Source organism: Mesoplodon mirus, assembly GCF_964341445.2.
Source record: "Mesoplodon mirus genome assembly, chromosome: 5".
NCBI classification, from domain to species: domain Eukaryota; kingdom Metazoa; phylum Chordata; class Mammalia; order Artiodactyla; family Ziphiidae; genus Mesoplodon; species Mesoplodon mirus.
This window is the reverse complement of record NC_138980.1, coordinates 177,005,145-177,026,214: the sequence shown is the minus strand read 5'-3', so window position 1 is coordinate 177,026,214 and position 21,070 is coordinate 177,005,145. Positions and strand designations below refer to the sequence as shown.

Genomic DNA, 21,070 nt, shown 5'->3' with positions numbered 1-21,070 from the left:
TCTTCTTGGGATAGGCCTGCCCACTAGAACTGTGCATTCACCTTCTCCTGCCTGTCCCTGCACGCAGGGGAGGTCAGCCCAGGTCTAGACTACTGTGACCTTGTGGATGCGTCTGCTTAAAGCTGGGGTCGGTAGTCATAAGCCCATTTGGCTAACAGACCTTCAATCACATATCACAAGCTGGGCTCTATCAGTAGTCATGGTGATAACGTGGCCTTCATCTAATGCTCTGTTTTATTTCTTTACTTGTTTAAAGCCCAGTCAGGTAAAAGTGGAGGTAGCCCCCCGGCCCTTGGTGAGCCCAACAATATGGGAACTTAGAGTTTCCTTCCTTAATCTGCTGGAAGCCGCTGGCAGAAAAGTAGAGAACTTCCTCCTAGCTCTACATCTCCTAAGGAGGGAAGGGAAATCAAAAGTCTCGCCCTCTCCCACTCCTCCTACTACATTATCTGAGAGCCAGCATTTTTAGATTTCCAGGAAAAACACAGGCAAAACCTTCAGAGATTCTGTTGCAGGAGTGTACCATTTCCTGCAGCCCAACTCATGCCCCAGGGTTTGAGAAAACCCCACAGTGCTAGGGACAGAATGGGCTGGAAGAGTGAACTTTATCCCCATTCCCCAGTGCTAGGGACCTTGATGAATATACAGGGACAAACCAACCCTATGGGCAAAAGCACCAGAAAGCTTAGCCAGGGCATTTTTAGTTATCAGTTCAGAGACAGGACATAACCTGTACCTCAAACTGTCACTTTCTTTCAATTTGGAGCAAGTCTTACCAAGAATGTGGTCACCTCCTGAGAGGGTAAGAGCAAGGCAGAGACAGGAGAGGGAGCACAGGCAGAACATATGGGATCAGAGATGAAAAGATCAGAAAGTTGTTCCCAAGACCTAGTGAGAATAAGTATTCAAGAGAGAAAGGGAAGTCTAGCAATTCTTTTTCTGTTAGTATAGATGCCCCATATAGGATGATTTCCAACATGATGGGCATTTGAAACACTGAACAACTAATCTGGAATAGTCTGAAACATATTTTTGCAAGTATCCAAATTGACTATCCACCCTCTTGGAATGGCCCAGACACAGTAATTTTATAACTTTTTAAATTGTTCGTTTTTGCCTGGAGCCAGGGGAATGAACAGCTCAGTAAGCCAAGCTCCCATTGTGTGTAAAACTGATGTCAACAGAACAAGTGAACATCCATCTTGTGCAGCCTATACTACTTCTTAAACAAGGTTTCAGAAGGCAAATCAACTTCAGAAACTATACACTGATTTTTTTTTTCAAAAGAAACATATCAAGGAGAGAAAATAACCTCTGGGGTTGAAAACCAGATTTACAGGAAAGATGGGCGTAGTGGGGTTGGGGACGGGGGGGAGGGAGCCGTCCATTTTAGTCTAATTTTCCTTACTTCATGTCACAAAGAAGACCCTTCACAAGTAAACGTCATTATCAAGCGAACGTTAACACTTCAGCTCAGCTGTAGGAAGAACGGGAGGGGAAAGTAAGAAGGAAGTAAGATGCAGATAAAGTGATTCTTCAGAAATGCAATTCATGGGCAAGCTTCTGATTGCAGAAGAGATGAAAAAGTAAGTTAGCAAGACTGGGGAAGCTGAGGAAACATCACAGGGTGACCGACTGTCCTCGTTCGCCCAGGACCGAGAGGTTTCCCAGGATGCAGGGCTGTCCTTGGTGTTAAAAGCTGGGCAGTCCAGGACAAACCTGGATGGTTGGTCATCCCACCCCATGGATCGGCACTTTTAACCCATCCTGCTTCATATTCTTTATGTTGGATACAGATATTTGGCTTTTGTCCAAACCATTAGGTCACCAGTTAAGAGATTTCAGAGGTGATGCAAAGCAGGACCCACACTGTAGAATCATGATGCCCACAGCCAATGCTGAGAAAAGTGGAGCTCAGAGCCTCTGTGATTCCTGGGGGTGGGGTGTGGTCTTGTGGAGTCTTAACACATCAGTTAAGAATGGACATTAAGTGTGGGGTTCATCTACACTCCACCAGACAAAGAGTGAATGAAAGACAGGCAACTTCATATGCTTTGCCTAGTCCAAATAGAAGTACCTCCCCACAAGAAATCAAATACTGTAATTTTTACAAAAATACTTAAAAAGTAGAATCATCATTTTAGAAATGCCTAAGTTAGCCATCATCTAGAAGAATAGTTTACAGTGCAGCTATGGGAAAATGAGAAGGTGCATTTCCTACATGAGCAGGGGTCCAGGTAAGAGTTACATTATCTCAAAGATCAAACTCTCCAGACAACACTGTTTTCATTATGCAGTGACATATGTGTGACATCACTTGTGTATAGGGAAAAAAAAAAAAAGACATCTAATACATTCCAGCATTTCAAAAAGCGCCCAGAGCACATTGGTAAGTCATGAAGGAAAACCTTACAGAGAATAATTTGATGCTACCATGACATAAGGATCGATCAAAACTTTCTGATTAGCTTTGTTTTCCTAATACCAGTCTCAGAAATCACATCACTTTTTGTAACATTTAATTCATACGCAAAATTTCTTTTGGCTGTTAGCCCAGTAAAAGAAGAAAGATTTCTTTTAAAGCAACTTATAAACCACAAAGGTCAGAGAACAGTAGACTCATTCAGAAGGAGTAGTAAAGCAGGGAAGGAATGATTTCCAGTTACGTACACATTGGTGGTAAAGATGCCGTAGATCAGATCCAGCTCAGGCAGGAAGAAGGTGCCCTGCAGCTCATTGTAGTAGAAAGGGAGCTCGCCAGGGCGGGAGCAGTTGAGACGGGCCTTCATGAACGTGGTCCACGTGTCCTCCAGCAGGAACCGGCCCCCGATGTCGTTCTTGCACAGCCGGGCAGCTCGGGAGAACACGGTCTTCCCACAGTCATGCTCCACGGCATTTTCGCGGAAAAAGAAGTAGGTGAAATTCCCGATGTCATAAGATGACACGAAGTTTGGTTCTAGAAACAACAGGAAAGAAGAAAAGTCTCAACCTACTGGACAGCACAGCAAACTCTGCTGGATATTATGTAACAACCTAAATGGGAAAAGAATTTGAAAAAGAACAGATACACATATATGTATAACTGAATCACTTTGCTGTACACCTGACACTAACACATTGTTAATCAACTATGCTCCAATATAAAGTAAAAAGGTAAAAAATCAAAAAAACAAAAAAACAGGAAAGAAGAAAAGTCTTAACGTCCATGTGCTACTCCTTTGTGTCTTGCCTGCTCCGTATTTCTTCCAAGGAGACCTGATTCTGTGTGGAAACCCACGGTTCTTATAGAAGAAACAGGAAGCCCTAAGAGCAACTTAGTGGTCTCTGCCACTGGGTAGAACTCAGTGCATGAGCTCTAAGTGACAGGAAATTGCCAGCGTGATTCCAAACATCATACATAAGCATCCTGAGTTAAGGCAGGATAAACATCCTGAGTTAAGGCAGCACTTAGGTACATCACATTAATACCACCAAAAATGGGCAGCAAACATTTGTAATACACTTTAAAGCCACAGATAGTACTTTGCTTGTATACTCTTACATAATCTTCAGAAACAGTGGGCGATGAACTGATTTACAAAACAGAAACAGACTCACAGACTTGGAGAATGAACTTGTGGTTACCAGTGGGGGAGGGATAGATTTGGAGTTTGGGATTGACATGTACACACTTCTATGTTTAAAAGAAAATAAATAAATAAAAGATTAAAAAAAAGAAAGGAAAAATAAATTAGACACAGTGAGAGATTATCAACAATAACAATAAAATAGAACAATTATTTCAATATACTATAATAAAGGTTATGTGAATGTGAAAAGAAAAAGAAACAGTGGGAGGAAATGAGATTAGAAACATGAAATGTGGTTCAGAATACAGGAGTCTGGTATCATGTTTGTGTAGAAGACACCAAAATTCTTTGATTTTACTTATATACGCGAGCATGACTTTGACATAAGTTATGTGCTTTTAGTAAGGACTTTAAAAATGTTTTCCATTTGTGAAAACTGAAACTGTAAGGTTAGTGTCCTGAATCAGCTTTAGCAATTCCTGTTACTATGGTGACCATGTAAATGTGATGATCAATTCTTATCTTCCTATTTCCAGGTTTCTGGGACATCCATTTAAAGGAGGGAAGTGTATTGAGATGGAATCATTTTCTGGAAGCATTCTGACCTCATGATTAGATTAAAATTAGGAACTTAGAAATGAAACAATTATGGCAAACTTTTACTTAATCACCGTGCTCATCAGGCATTCAGGAATTTATTATAGATTGTCAACTGAATTTCATACATAGCATTGGAAGTGTTATCTTCACAACTTCCTGTTTGAGTCTATTGATAATAAGGGTGATACCCTTTCAGACACAGGTGTGCCCTAACACTGATCTTTAATAACCAGGTTTGATTCTTACTCTTCTCTCTATTGCTAAGAGCTCTCCACTCCATTAGCAAGTGTCTTAATTTATGGTGCAATTAGGATAATAGGACAATATCCTTTGGTGTTCAAAATTAATGGAAAGATACACACAACAGCTATATCCACAAGGACACATTTCAGGGACAATTAGCTCTGTAGGACAATTCAACTGGCCTTGTACTATGCCAGATCCAATCAGACTGTACCAACAGACATGCTATTGGCGGGACAACTAAAAATATGTTTGGCTACAAAATGACCCATTAATGTTAAGAGGAAGACCCACCACAGGCTCACCTGAAATGCAGACAGTGATTCAGAGGCTGACAGGCAGGTGGCACTGAGTACCCTGCTATTCTGTTCAGAAAGGCTACAGCCAGTTTTCAGTCAAATTCAACTGAATTTCAATCAATATTTGCTGTCATCACAAAATGTTTCAATTTAATTCAACTTCACATTCTAAAAATGTAACAAATATTCTCCATTGTATATGTCATGTACTTTTCTCTTCAGCCCATGTTATTGTTCTTAAGTCATGTTAAGTACATTAAGTAATAGAGAATTTCATAAGAACTGATTTTAATTTATAAACTGTCAAACATAGTGTCTGATCACTTGCTTTAACTTGAAATGGATATTAAAAAAAACACAAAAAACAAAACACCCTGGATTGCATTAACAGGTATGAGATGGAAGTTAGAAATATTTCCTGTACAGTACGCTTTAATATCCTGGAAAGATGCTCACAAAAACAGGAGGTTACACATCTCCGGCTTGTGGTTTTGGAAAGTAAAGCAAATATTGGGGGATTTTTGAACCTGTATTCACTGTGAGTCTCGCAAAGAGAATTACTCACTGAAGCAGATCCCAAAAGCAAAGGTATGAAACATTTACAAAACTGTATTTAGTTTCTGAAGATAATATTCACATGTATGTCTAATTCTGCAGAGAAGGCTAAATCATATCAGAGCAGGTTCTGCAGCCAGGCTCATATAACCAGACTGCAGTTTGATCCTTGTACTGAAAACAAGCAAAAAAACACCATCATCAACAACAACAAACCTTATCTAAAATGAAGAAAACAAAGAAAGAAGATGCAGGACAGGTGTGTCTAGCTACAGGTCCCAGCACATGCGGACGAGGTATGAAGCAGAGTCCACAAGGTTTATCAAGCGCCCTCACGACTACCTACTTCTGCTATTAACTTGGGGACAAACAGCATGCAAACTACATAGTAAACGGTATCTAGGAAGTCTTGAGTAGGAAGTCGAGGAGCTGAAAAAGTAAACAGATCTGCCTTGGTTTCTTCCAGCTCAAGGCTGGCCTATAGTTTAAAAACGCTGTCGAGTGCTAAACTCTTGTGTGAGGCTCTGAGCTGGGTTCTCCCCTTTCATAAGCTCAGTAAACGCACAGGAATTATAGAGGGAGATACTGTGTGACACCTCCTATTTCATAGATGAAGACACTAAATCCTGGAGGTTAAGGAACCTGCCCAAGTTCATACAGCCAGCAATGGGGGTTGGGTTATGTCCCGAATCCAGACCATCTGACTTCACAGCCTATACACGTACCTTTATACTACACTGAAGAAAATAATGGACTGCAAGAGAAGAATCAGTTACATTAACAACATTCAAGAACGGGTCTTGGAATTCTGGGCAATGCTTTAGAAACCAAAGGGGTGAGTGGATTTACTCGGAATCAAGGTGAGGAGGGCTTGGGAACAGACCAGAGGGGAAGACAGATGCCCAGGTGAATCTTTACTCTGGAGCTATTAGAGCCATCAAGGATGCCACAGAAAGAAGAGCAGGAGGAAGAAGCCAACAGTCCAAGGGCTTATGAAACAAGAATATTGCTGGGAAGCGTTTGCCCCAACTCCAGAGACGACGTTTCCAATGTTGCCCACCAGAGTCCGGGAGTGCCCTCTAGGGACCGTGGGAGCCTCTCCCTGTGTTTGTCATGTTCACTGTCCACCCACTGAACAATTTCACCCAGGTATCTCATGTGGGAGGAGTACTGAATCATGCCAAGCAGATTAGCCCACAGCTTCCTCTTTCCATGGAGAACCTCCAATGTCTCTCCAAACCACCGCAAACCCACTTTATGATAGGGTGACCAAGAGTCTTTTAGATAGAAATGCTCAACTATATTTTTTCCTGCTGGGGAAACAAGGGAAGAACTTGTGCCTGGTACGTAGTGTATGTGTTTCTCTAACTCACCACATACTACAGGTCATTTTAATTGGGGAGCTAAACTACACTTGGAAACACATTCTGCGGTCCCACAGTGGTCCTGCAGGCGGATGATGGACCCTGACTGGGTGACCTGCTGTCACATCAGGAGACTCCAGAGCCTTTTGAAACTCAGCCAGCATCCTATTCCTTTTCCAAAGATAGGAGAAAAGCAGAAATCATTGTTAAATAGACAGCCAAATAGCTCTTGCATTTATAGATCTAAATCTGGAGGTAGGGGATGTTTAAATCTCACCAGGCAGGATAATAATATGCATATTGTTTCCATTCCATTGTTGAAGTTCTGTCTCTTGTTAAAATGCAATTCACCATAAGCTAGTATCTGTCACTCCTGAGTGAACTGAACGAGCCATAAATCAGTCAATGGCCTCCTTGTCTACAATGAATGTGAGTGCAGGAAAGAGCTCCTTTATTCATTATTATTATTAGAGCTACACATGAATAGAAGGTGCTGCTAATTCAGAATAAAAAAGATGTGAGTATGTGTCAGCTTATCACAAATATATGCATGGAGAAGCTGTTTTTTTCCTCATGTTTGTAAACATATTGAGTTACAGATTACAGAATATTCTACAAAATATGTCAGATTTTAAGAAGAACTGTGTTATGATATGAGGACTTTTATTTGGCACATTGACTTACATAATAGTGACCATGCGGATGGGAGTACTGAGTAGAGAAGCACAATATAAATAAACATGAGCAATGAGAAGAGCAAAAGCATCAAAATCTTTGAGAAGATTCTGACCATGTAAAACCAAACACTGAACATCCTGATGGATCCTTCCCCTCTGTCTTCTGTCTATTCCAATGCCTACTGCATCTGTCTGGAGGGGCACCAGGTTCAATGGTCCAATCTGATGATTGAGTAGATCACTGAGAGGCTCTTGATATAGAAATATTTGTCTAAATTGATGAAAATGGACATTAAAAGTAAAGGAATTCCAATTTTACAACTCTATAAAAATCTTACTAGCATCAAAATCTATCAAAATTATTTTGTAATCAAAGGCCACCTTGTGATACACCTGTCAAAGGCAGACTAGAAAATGGTGGGGTGGAGCCTGTATGGGTTTGACCTCGCCCATCCCAGCTTGAAACCCTGGGCTGGACCACTGACATCTGGAATGTTCCTTTATCCTGTACAGCAATTCGACCTAAGGATTAAAGAGACTGGTACAAAGTAGCTTTGCAATAAATGATGGCTATAATTTTTATTTCATGATTTACTTTTGATTTCCTTTTTAATAATTTATATTTAGTAGAACTTCACATAATGATATTGAGTAATCAAACATGTATAAATTAAAGGTGATCAGAATTTGAGAAACATAAATAAAGCCAGGCTGAGTTTTCAAACTAGCAAGCCATTCCACATAAAGAAAGAAGTTAATGGAAACAATATTTAGACATGACACACAGCGAGCCAGAGGTTTTCAGTTCCCTAATTTGTTGATGTCAGTTACAACCAAAACCATTTCTGTGCATATTCCTAGATTTCAGATTCTCTCTTTATTGTGAACACTGTTTCCCTTGTCACAGCTACATGAACATGTGCTGCAGAGGGTTCCAAAGTAAAGCTAATTTTATCTAGAGATTTATTAAGAGGGGCTAATTAAACCAAAATTAAATTAAGTAAAAAGTGGTTTAAAAGCCATTGATATACTAAAATTCTTTCCTTAAGATTTCTAGGAAAAGATTAGATATATAGATAGATAGATGGATAAATATACATGTTTATGTGTATATGTTTTGTGTGGGTGACATACATATGTATAGGATCGAGGTATATGTATATATGGCTCAATACTTCCACCTACTGGCTGTATGAACTTAGTCAAATTACTTAACAACCTACATTCTCAGTTTCCTCCTTTTAGAAAGGTAATAACAATACCCAATATGTAGTATCATCGTGAAAAGTCAAAGACAAAGCATGCCAAGTGTGTACCACGTGGTCGCTAATCATCAAAATATAGGTCACTATTTATATATATAAACTATCATATACATAATAAATACATAAATTAATAATAAACATATACAAAAATATATAAATTATTACAAATGCATATGTTGGTAAACATACCATCAGTATTTACTTAACAAGTTAACTCATTAGATTTGCATTCTGTATATCAAATTAGGGTGTGTGTTCCTTTCAGAAGATCTGGAACCAAACATGGTGGAGGCTCTGTGGTAGAGGTGGAGCCTTGCATACCAGCCAGAGCACCTCTATCACCAGGTACTTCCTTACCACCCACTGTGGGGCTGTCCTACTGTCCTGGGCCCCGGGTATTCTGCAACCCATGCCCTCAAGGCCATTGTAAGGCAAAAAACAAGACACAGACCAATGAGCCATCACAGGGAGGAGGAGGACCATGGGGGCCAGGCCAGCAAGGTGAATTCGAGAATCAGAAAGGAAGGGAGCGGGGAAAGGGCAGATGCCAGGTTGGGATGGGGCTCCAGGCCAAGAGCAGGAGAGAGAGCAGCCGGAGAGAAGACCCTAAGGGTGGCCAGGAATGGAAGGAAGCTAGTGTTGGCACAGAAAGAATCAATAGGACAGGCGGCAGAAGTCTGGGCCAGGCCAGCGATCCACAGAGAGGAATCTGGAATTCAAGGGCCACTGGAGAGATGCTGAAGAGTTTTAAACACAAGCGTATGACCCAGATTCCCGTGTGTGTGGTGGCCATGTCAGGTGAAGGTGGGAGCGGGATGTGGTCCAAACGTGTCCTTAGTGATCACTGACAGAGTGACATGAGCTTTGGAGCCTCAGGTCCTTCACTCACTGAGGCCCCGGCAGAAAGAAAGCCATTGCTAAATCATCTCAGGAAGATGAGAAACATGGCTCCAGCAAACATGATTCCTTCCTTCTTCAGGGGACCATACTCTGTTGAAAGTGTGTTACTTACATAGATTTGCCGGTCCAAGTAGGAGTAACTTGTACCACAGGGACATGTTGCTGTCTCTTCCTAAATGAGAACTGCCACCTGCACATCAGCTTGTACCCTAGGAGCCCAAACTCTCACCAAGCATTCTCCCCCTCTCAGTGTCAACAGGAGCTCCATTAACTGGCTATTTGTCCACCTGTTCTAGCTCACAGGGCCAGAGACATCCTTCTGTATCCTGCTGGCTCACTCCATTCCAAGCACCAAGACCCTGGCAGCCTTTCCAATCTCCTGTAAGATTTGACTAAATCACACAGTCCAGGGCTCAATTAGTTATAGGTAATTTCACGACTATGTATCTCTGAACATTTTCAAAGCTGCAAGTTTCCATTGACCATGTTTATTTTTTCTTGATTATATTTTAAATGTATAGGTTCACTTCTTTCGGGAATTAATCATTTAACCTGCTGAATTGTAAAACTTAAGGAGTTTTTAAATTGGAATATTAACTTTAATTCAAAGATCTTAGAGACATTTTAATGCCTGTAAAATATTTTTAAAGACTAAGAGGAAAATATGCAAGATTTAATTGAAAGAAAAAACTGGGCTACAACATTCTGCAGTTAGAATAAGTAAACTCGTATGATGGCTTGGTCTTTGTCTCCTGAGCTGATCAGGGCCAGGGCAAGAAAGAAGACAAAAACACAAATATTATACCATCCAATGCTCAGCAGTGAATGAAAAAATGTGAGAGGCCATTGACTGAGGGAAAACAAGAAGTTTAATACAATAATATGGAGACAAATTTACTGAAACGCAGAGAACTGAGTATCTTATAAACAGGATGAAAATATGATTTACGTTCCAAACTGGAAATCTTTTGAGAGGGAAAAAGAGTAATATTAAAAACCATGCCTGGTGTCAGGAGTGATCCAGGACTGTCACCAAGAAACAGCTATGATGTCTAGACAATGAACATCAAAACATTTTCGTGAGTGGTTATATAAGTACTAGTAAATTTCTATATAGTGTATTGTGTTCTCTATAATGGGGCATATCTTCTTTGTGTGGATTTTTTTTTTTAACGCAGGCAGGTCTCCATACGTCTTAGTGTATACAGTGGGTGCCTCTGGCCTCATAATATCTTTTTTTTTTTTTTTTTTTTTTTTGCGGTATGTGGGCCTCTCAGTGTTGTGGCCTCTCCCATTGCGGAGCACAGGCTCTGGATGCACAGGCTTAGTGGTCATGGCTCATGGGCCTAGCTTCTCCACGTCATGTGGGATCTTCCCGGACTGGGGAGCGAACCCATGTCCCCTGCATCGGCAGGCAGACTCTCAACCACTGTGCCACCAGAGAATCCCTGGCCTCATAATATCTTGATGGGGGAAGGAAGAGTGGGATTTATCCATTCTCTTTCTTTTTAAATAAATTTATTTATTAAATTTATTTATTTTTGGCTGCATTGGGTCTTCGTTGTTGCGCGCGGGCTTTCTCTAGCTGTGGCGAGCCGGGACTGCTCTTCTTTGCGGTGCACGGGCCTCCCATTGCGGTGGCTTCTCTTGTTGCAGAGAATGGGCTCTAGGCACATAGGCCTCAGTAGTTGTGGCACGTGGGCTTCAGTAGTTGTGGCTCATGGGCTCTAGAGCACAGGCTCAGTAGCTGTGGCACATGGGCCCAGTTGCTCCACGGCATGTGGGATCTTCCTGGTTCAGGGCTCAAAACCGCGTCCCCTGCACTGGCAGGTGGATTCTTAACCACTGCGCCACCAGGGAAGCCCCATCCATTCTCTTCTGAAATGTGTAAATTGGAAGTCCAAATTGCAACTGAGCAGGACCCTTCCCAGAACAAATGCCCCCCCGCACCCCCCCCCACTGTCCTCTGCCTGTCTCTTGTCTGTAAAAAAAAAAAAATTTGGCCAAAGAAAAAATTTAATCAGAGAAATGGGAAAATATAGAAGCAAAGGAAAACAGTCAAGCAAGACAAAGTAATAATCATTTAGCCATTAAACAAAGTCAAGGACCTTTATTTCCTCCTCAAGGGCTATAGATAATATTCTGAGGCATGTCCTTTGAGCTGTTTTGCAGATACTGAAGTCCCCACAGGGTGGAAGAAATTAACTGTACACTGCCCATAAGCATGGAGACCCCAAACTGGGTGGAACCAGAAGGTCAGTGATGTTTACTCCTGGCTACCTCACCACCACTCAATCTGAAAAAGATCCAAGAGTTGATCATGTACCCTTCAACTCTCTCCTCAGCATGTGGCCTCTTCCTCCTTTCCCTGTTTAATCTTTGAGCAAAACCTGGGGAATGGAAGTTGGTTCCTGGGGACATGAGTCCACCTTCTCCCCAGAATGGCTGGCTTCCTCAATAAAGCCATATTTCCCTTTACCTAACACTTGTCTCTCAATGTTGGATGCTTGAGGAACATGCAGCCGAACCTGAGTTTGGTGACAAAATGACTTATTGGCAAAGTATAGAGCCTTCATCACAAGACTAAAGGGATTCTGTGGCTGCTCAACTTTCAGGACCTCAGCACTCAATGACCAGGACAGAACACAACACTATTTTCAAAGAGCACCACAAGGATTGATTCCTTCCTGTCACCTACCAGATGTTTGTGTCCATAAAGGGCTGTGTTAAATAACCCCACAGGCTCTCCTTCTTTGGGTTTAATAACCCCAGTTCATTCCATCTCCTTTTGCAAGCTTTCACCAATCAAGAAGCACCGGCCACTATTTCCAAAGTCCCTGTATCCCGCTTCCATGGTAACTTGTGCATAAAAATGTGGACATCAGGAGAGAGACGGAGGCAGCTTATGGTGGCGGTATTTCCTAAGATGTTGACTAAACAAAGGGGAGGCCAGGAGCCCACAGAGGGGGAGGGATCTGTCTTCAAATCCTAGCTCGTGCATGCTTCAGCATGTGGCCCTGGTTCAGATAACAACTATATGGAGTCTTCCATCCACCTGGTAAGTTGTAAAGAGCCACTGTGACTCCCCCTTGCACCTGGAGTAACAACTGGATGTACCAGAGGCTCCAGCAGGTGCACGGACAGACAAATGGTATGCAGGGAGGCCATTTATTTAAACTCTTTTCTGACCCTATAAAGATCATCAGACTTGGTTTACAACACTCTTTCCAAAGGGTGTTTACATCCATCCCACACAAGATAGACAATCTGCCCAATGCCCTCTGATAGGCTTGATCAAGCCTGAAAATTAGAAAAGGGCAGCTCGTCATGCTGGGTCTCATGTCACACAGCTTTGCTCCCATGCTCTAAGTCCACGTGTCATCACCTTAACAAGTTGAAACTTCCCGAGTCAGCTGTCAGCTGTTAGCCTTTCAGCTGCAGTACTGAACAGAGTCCACTGTTCACAAGGACACCCCTCTGAAAGCATCTCCCCAGGTGCTGTCTGGTAAAGTACAAAACTAGGCTGCTGACTATACAATCGTGATTTTTGTTCTGGGTTTTACCCAGCTTCTTTTCCTTGATAACACCACAGATTTCCTAAACAAGTATATTTCATTCCCAGGCCCCTCTTGTCTTTATTTTGCTTGTCTGGGAACTCTGCCTGCATTTATGAATTTCCTGCTTTAGCAAATCTTGTCTGTCCAGGGAGAGCCTATTGCAGACTGTTCACACCTTCAGGGACTGCACTGTGTAGACTGCCAGAAGTGATCTCACTGTCCCCAGGATGGAGCCCAACAGGGTCACCCAAGCCTGGCCGTGTCTGGACCCCCAAAAGTGGTGTCTGCTCCCAGGGAGAAGCAGGGAGCTCCACGAAGCACCTGTCTTCATGATAAGCAGAAACTATTTTTCCTTGAGTTAAGCACAGAAAGGATTTTTCTCCTTCCAAGTAAGCTATCTTTAATCACTAGAAGGTTAATCATTGTATTTTAAAGACCTCAAACAGTCTATTTAATGCGTGGGTAACATCAATAGAGTTATTTCAAACCAGGAGAATTTGAGATTGTTATAGAGTTTTCTTAACTGGAAACATAATAGCTCATTAAAAATGATACAATGGATTTCAAGTGTGTTTTCCTCCAGGGCGAGGTCAAGCCTGGAATCTCAGAGAATGGGAGGAACCAGCAGAGTTCTGTGGAAAAAACCCAAGAGAGAGACAAACGCTGCCTCCAGGGAAGGAAAAAAAGCAGGTCGCTGCCTGCCAGTGAGATTAGGCCCCCGAAGATGTCCACGCTGAAAGCGCACTGATAGATTCCTTTTTCCAAGTTCCTACCGAGGTTTTAGTCCATGCAAGCAATCGGTTCCCCCAGAACCCACAAACTCAATTTGTACAGTGTTAATTTGGAGATTTTTTTTTCCCCTTTTCATGGGTTGACTGATTCCCTGATTTGATTGCCAGTTTCTTGAAGGCACGTTTTACAGTTTCTCTATTTTAAGCATAGACCATTAAACATTTATTACCCTGCTTTACCATAATCATTTAATAAGGGTTATTAACAATTAGTATTTTAATGCATTAAGGCTGTTTAGGTATTTCTCTAAACACATAAGTTTGTTTGAAGAGTGATTTTGGCACAGGGGAAAAAATCCGATTTTGAAACTTATAGTCATGACCAAACATATAACTCAATGTTTCAAATTCCTTCAGAACATTATCCAATTAATCACACTGTCTTTGATAACTAACTGAATATGTAATGGTTGAAAATGGGAGTCCAAATGAGAATGGCAAAAGAAGATTCTTTAAATGTTTGGACCTGCATCAGTTTCAAACATACAAATCTATATTTTTAAAGTTCTGGGTTACAACTAATATGACACGTTCCCTTTGTTAACAACAAAATTCATATTTCTGCTACTTATGAAATGTGCCTATCTCCTAGTCACTCAACAAATATTGATGGAGCCTCAACTGTGTTTCAGGCACTATATGAAATGCTGACCACACAAAAATTAATCTCACCTAATCCCTGTCCTCAAGAAATTCAGAAACTCATGGGTGGGGAAAACAAAGATGTAAACTACTCATCTATTAATTCATTTATTCAAAAATTATGTATTGGGTGTTTACTATGTGTCCAGCACTGTAGAAAGTATATGGGATCCATCAGTGACCAACAAGTAAGCCTGGCCATTAGGGAACATTCATTCTAGCGGAGGAAAGGAGACAAGTACTAAAAGAGCATAACCCTAAGCATAAAAGTCTAACGTGGCTACAGGGAATCAAGAGGGCTAGATGGGCCACCTTCAAATAAGTTGGTCAGGGGCGAGGTCCCATTGAGAAGCGGCATTTGAGCAAAGACAATGGAGCTAAACCCACTGGCCAGCTGGATTGCCTGGGGCTGAGAGCTCTCGAGATAGAACAAGGACCAGCAAACTATAGCCCTCAGGCCAGATCCTGCCTGCTGGCTAAGAATAAAGTTGTATGTGCATGCAGCATTCGTGTCTGCATTGATGATGGCTGTCTTCATGCTACGATGACAGAATTGAAAAGCTGCAACAGAGACCATACGGATGCAAAATCTAAAATATTCGCTCTCTGGCCCTTTATAGAAAATGTCTGCTAATCCCTGGAAGAGAGGAGGGAGCCAATGGTAATGCATGTAAGAGGTTAAAGCAGGAGCAAGAGTGGGTAGGAGAGAGCACAGGGAAGCATTGGGGGCTGGCCAGCACTGTCTCAGCTTTCTCTGCAGGTGAAATGGGAACGTGAGTGGGGTTGGAGCAGGACAGGGACCACGTGCTCCAGTATCGTGGGGTGAAGACAGCCATGCACAACGCCTGTCCAGAAGGGATGAAAGGGACCCACCGAGTCTTGGGGAAACTGCAACTTCAACTGAAGCTACAGAGGAGAAGGAATTACGGATGAGGCAAAACTCAAGGGAAGAAAGAACAGCATAAACAGCACATGGGAAGGAGCATGGTGAGGAAGGCACGGTACAGCCAGGGAAATGCGCACTCCGCCTTAAAGGATGCTGAGAGGGCACGTGGGCAAAGTAGCAGTGGAGTCAGATCACACAGGCTGGGAAAGAGAAAACCCAATGAAGGTGTCATAGCCAGCCCTGCTCTCCTCTCCACGTCAGCCCTTGCTGACAGCAAGGCCACCACCTGGGTCTTGCTGCACTGGTGCAGGGGTGCAGGTGGGACACTCACTCATTGGTGGACAGCTGTAGTGGTGGTGGTATCATAAGACAATGCACCTGGAACTCTGGTATTAGATCCAAGGCACTTAGCTTGCTCAGGGCAGGTTGTTGGAACTCTACCACGTAGTATTTATGCTGGGTCTCTGGGAGGTGTGGTGGGAAGATTAGAGGCTTTGGTAGGTCCTTACTCAGGGCTCTCTGTATCCTGGCAGGACGTCACCCTGGACAGCCTGATGTCACCACTTGCCTGAAGAGTAGCCCTGAAGCAAAGGAGGTCCCCAGAGGCTTGGGTCCCTGAGGGGTCATGACTTGCCATGTTCTGTCTACATGTTCTGACATTCTGAAGAGCATCCTTTGTGCTGTGTGCTTCTCTTGCTCTGGAAGGTCAGAGTGCTGATTTTTGCCAAACCTTCACTGCAGCCCTTTGAGGGAGTAATTCAGACACAGAATGAGGGAGATGAAATCCACTTTAGAATGCTGCCTAAGAGAGAGGCAACCCTTCCCCAGAGATCGTGAGGTGGGGGAGGGATGCACAGTGGATAAGGCTACAGTTTAAGTGGATGGACTGTCCACCGCAGTGCTCTGGAGCATGGAAGGAGGAAACGGGTGCAGGCTGGCTCTGCCCTGGGTGAAGACGACAACCCCTTGAGCCCTACCTGAGGACTTCTGATGCTTACTATTGGGAACAAGAGGGTGACACTGCCTGTCGAGAACGAGGAGAACACAGCTGAGACCAGGAGACTGAGTGTGGCCAGAGGATTCACCCGCGACACAGAAAGAGATGTAACAGTATCATTGGAAAATAAGACACAGAAGTTTAAGATTTCCACATTTGAGTGTTTCCTGATTAGGGACTATTGTGGGTTGCATTTTTCCCCCCTAAATATATGTTGGTCCCTATACATGTGACCTTGTTTGGAAGTAGGGTCATGGCAGATATAATTAGTAAAGATGAGGTCATACTGGGGTAAGGGGGGCCCCTAATCCAACAGGACCCATGTGAGGACACAGAGCCACAGGAAGAAGACCATGTGAACAGAGGGAAAGGCTGGAGTGGTGCTGCCACAAGCCAAGGAATGCTGAGGGCTATGGAGATAGAAGAGGTGAGGAAGGGCCCTCCCCTGGAGTCTTCAAAGAGAGCATGGCCTGCCGACACCTTGATCTTGGACTTCTCGCCTCCAGAACTCTGAGAGAACACATTTCTGTTTTAAGCTACCCAGTTTGTGGCACTTCATTGCAGCAACCCTAGGAAACAAACAATACAAACACAGCCAGTGTCCAAAATGTCGCTGAAGGCATGGCTTGAGGAAGTGAAGTTGGTTGGTGCCTGGCTGCTGGCTGAGGAGGGAGATGCCTGAAATAGGGCTGGCAGAGGCGAACAAGAAACACTAGTGACCGCTGTACCAGTCATGCCATGAGTTTGCCATATATGAGTTAATTAACCCAATTATGGAAAGGGTCTACCTCCCTGTACAGGCAAATTATCCTATACACAATTTAATCGCAGCAGGGAAGCTGAAAACACAAATTTTGCTGACCACCGTTCATAGGTGCTATCCTCCACACCTCCCCTGCCAAGAAAGTTCTCTTTCGTCAACAGAGAAATGTTGGCAAAAAACTGGTAAATGTCCAAACCAAAGACATGAGCTCTGCTTATCATAACCTGTAAGCAGCTGTTAGCTGAGTGATGGCCTCCCAGGGACCCTGAGCTCTGTAAACACCTGGAGGTACTGCAGACTGGGCAGTGAGGTGAATGTGTCTGGGGGACCTGGCTGTGGTAGCAGCAGGACACGGCAGTCAGGAGAGTCCAGCCCAGAGGGGCAGCAGGGGGCACAGTGGGGAAAGCACAGAGGAGGCTTGTCAAAAGTGAGAATAACTGTTCCTGCATCCGGGCCCAGCAGGGGCACAGAAGCAGAGCTCAGTGGGGCTCAGAGGCCAGAATCTATGCTGGAGGGAAAGTCAGAGCAGAAAACCAGGGCCAATCAGAGGTAGAAATGATACCTCACCGTTCAGTAGAAGAAGAAAGTGTCCCAAGAGAACACAGGAGAGGGAATCAACATTCAACACACAAGAACTTGGGACCCTCAGGGCTCTCTGAACTCTGCCCTGGAAGTGAGGGCCTTCCTGGTGGGGAATGAGAGGACGACACTCCCTGAGGACAGCGGGACAATTCAGTGCCACACGAGTTATGATGACACCGTGAGCGGAGTGGCGGCTCCGCCATGTTCACCTTGGACTTATTTGCAATGGATAATATCATTTTCTGGATAATATCATTTATGATTTTAGGACATATATGCCTACAGTGACTGGGGAAACCCTGGGTGAGCTCTTCAGCTGTCCTTATGACATCACCTGAGTCTCAAATGGGAAAGATTGCACCCAGAGGGTTAACAGCATCTGAGCACCTGATCAGCCTGGGCATCTAAGTCACATGGAAAGAAACAGTGTTTCTAACTCGTGCCATAACCTGAATTATTTTCCCAAGATATTCTTCAGGATGTCGAAAAGAAAGAGATTGTACTCCGAACTAATTTTTACTTTGCTTTCAGCAAACTCTAAATGCAATGCTTGTGGTTGGGGAATAAGTCATTTTGATTTTTAACTGGAAACTGCTTGGCCAGTAAAACTCAGCAAATGAATAGAAAGAACTTTAAGCTACACAGATGAAAGAAAGCATCAGAGCGGAAAGAAGACCTTCCACAGAGAGTCGAAAGGTCCAGCTGAAACCAGTTCAACAGAAATAATGTTAACCTAGGGAATCTAGTTACTGCTTTGGTTTGAGAAAACAATTCACGTTGCCCTTTGGAAGCTCACGGAGTCATTCAACTTGCTGAAGAAACTGGATAAAGACTCTTTTCTCTACAAGGGAGTCTTTTAAAGGCAAACTGTGATGGCTGGTTTGACTATCTTATTTGACAGAATGCTTGTGTGTATATATACACAAATGCATAAATATGCATAAGTGATCATTCTAAACCAGTGGTCCTCAAAGAGAGGCAATATTTCCCCCAAGGAATATCTGGCAGTTTCTGGAGAAAGTTTTTGCTGTCACAATTCAGGAGGTGGAACATGCTATTGCATCTAGCGGGTATAATGCAGGGATGCTGCTAACCATCCTGCAATAATCAGGACAAACTCCCTCCCCCAGAAAAGAATTATTTGGTCCAAAGCATAAATAGTGCTGAGGTGAGAAACTCGGGTCTACAATAATGAGCTTGTACTTGATGAACAGCCAGTAAATCTTTGTAGGACTTGAAAGCTTGAAATAGTAAATATTATCATGGCAATTACAAGATTTCATCTTTATGCAAACTATCAAATAAACGATTGAGGGAATGGATTACATATGGTGCATACGTCTATCAATAACATTGTGTTTGCTAGCGTGTGTGTGTAACCATATTCACACATGAACGTACCCATATGCAGAGGGCTGAATTTCAGCATCTAGCCAACTTTAACTTCAATTTGGGTGGCTGGAATCACTTTCTATTTGTTAATTGAGCAAGTGACCAAGTTCTAGCCCAGGATTCAAGGGAAGTCTTCTGGGGGTTTCTGACTTCTTCAAAAAAAAGGAAACAAGGAACGTGGTTCTTCTTCCACTGGATATTGTCATGTCTGGATACAGTACCAGGAATTGTAGCCACAGGTTTGCACCCATGAGCAGAGCTAGCCTGGGGACCAACCTGACAGACTGTGGGTGGCAGAGACAGTGGTGACAGGACTTGGGTCCCTTACTAACTCTTGAGTCATTGAAGTGAGGAACTCTGAAGACACCTACCCTGACCTTCTAGTTGTATGACTTGACACCCTTTTTAAAAAAACTGTGGTCAACTTATATGTGGAATCTAAAAGAAAAAATGATGTAAATGAACTTATTTACAAAACAGAAACAGACTTCGAAAACAAACTTATGGTTACCAAAGGGGAAACGTGGTGCGGAGGGCTAAATTAGAAGTGTGGGATTGACATATACACACTACTCTATATAAAATAGATAATCAACAAGGACCTACTGTGTAGCACAGGGAACTCTACTCAATATTCTGTAATAACCTACATGGGAAAAGACTCTGAAAAAGAATGGATACATGTATGTGTAGAACTGAATCACTTTGCTGTACACCTGAAGCTAACACAACATTGTAAATCAACTATACTCCAATATAAAATAAAAAAATTAAAAAAAAAATTGGTCAAGTTATTTGGAGCTACCTAAAGCCAAACACATTCTTTTACACAATTGCCTGAAATTTTCATGAAACGCTAGTCATTTCCCTTTTTAGCTATCCAATAAAGAAGTTAAGAAAGAATGCACATGAGGCTACAGATATCTTTGACATGAAATCGGATTTCCTTAACTGCAAACAATAATATGAAAAAGCAGCTTCAGTTTGAGGAACGCTCATATCAGCATTAGCTTTATTATCACGTCTTAAGTGTGGAGAATATGACTTCTCTTCCGAGTTGGCAAAGAGCCATCTGATGCCTTTTCCACACTGAAATCCAAAACCGGGTACATTTTGATTTCTTTAGAAAATGAAGAAATTATTTTACTTTTAGAAACGGTGACAGTTTGCTTTTGAGCACCAAGTCACCGGGCATCACAGACCAACGAGAGGGAAAACTGGGAGTGAAGGTAAGACTTACCGTTGAGCCATTTGGAGTTGTACTGCGCGGTGCGGAGAGGGGGCAAGACGCCCAGACTTCGGTAAATAGCGGGATCGCGTCCAGGGAAATCCATGGCCGTGGCTGCATAGACCTCTCCGCCCGCCGTGAGGAGAGCCGTGGAATTGTGCCGAGGGCTGTAAGGACAGCGGGCCATGCCACTGATCTGATCGTGGATCTCCGTCAGGTTACTCAGCTAGGCGTGAGGATGAGACAGAGAAACAAATTATCCCCCAGGAAACCCCTTTAAGAGCGTGAATGGAGAATATCCACCCAAACTGCAAATGAAGCATGTACGATACACTCTCTGGGGCTCATACAATGTGACAAACTTCTGCACTCTGACCTGGATGAGAACAGTACCCGGTGGTCGTCCTTAGACAATCTACCGATCCACCTCTCTCATCATCCTTTGAGAGTTACTGAACGTCTGGCTTTTGGATACTCACAAAAGATGAAGTGAGATTATTGTCTATGACTTTATTTATAATGCATGGGACAGTGCAGATTTTTCCAAACCCAACTTCAGTATTTATAGAAATACAAATTGCAATAAAAATTAGGTACAATTTTATCAATAAAAGTGAATTGAAATATTATGAATAGCCCAAAACTGCATTCATGGGTAAGGATGTATGGATTTTAGCACCACGTAGCCGAAATTCCCAAGCCTTTAGTTTTTAGTTTTCAGAGAGGCAACTCAGTGACTTGCAGTCAAGTGGTGGGAATC

General features: G+C 42.9%; 1 protein-coding gene across 4 annotated transcripts in view; it reads right to left on the bottom strand.

Annotated features, from left to right (window-relative positions):
- SEMA5A (semaphorin 5A) overlaps positions 1 to 21,070 on the bottom strand; it is a 492,799-nt gene that overhangs the window by 145,723 nt on the left and 326,006 nt on the right. For all 4 annotated transcript variants that reach the window (XM_082622624.1, XM_082622623.1, XM_082622626.1 and 1 more), the window contains 2 exons: positions 20,323 to 20,536; positions 2,671 to 2,956 (listed from right to left, as the gene is read on the bottom strand). In XM_082622624.1, coding sequence (XP_082478750.1) covers positions 2,671 to 2,956; positions 20,323 to 20,536 — 500 coding nt within the window. The remainder of the gene's footprint in view (positions 1 to 2,670; positions 2,957 to 20,322; positions 20,537 to 21,070) is intronic.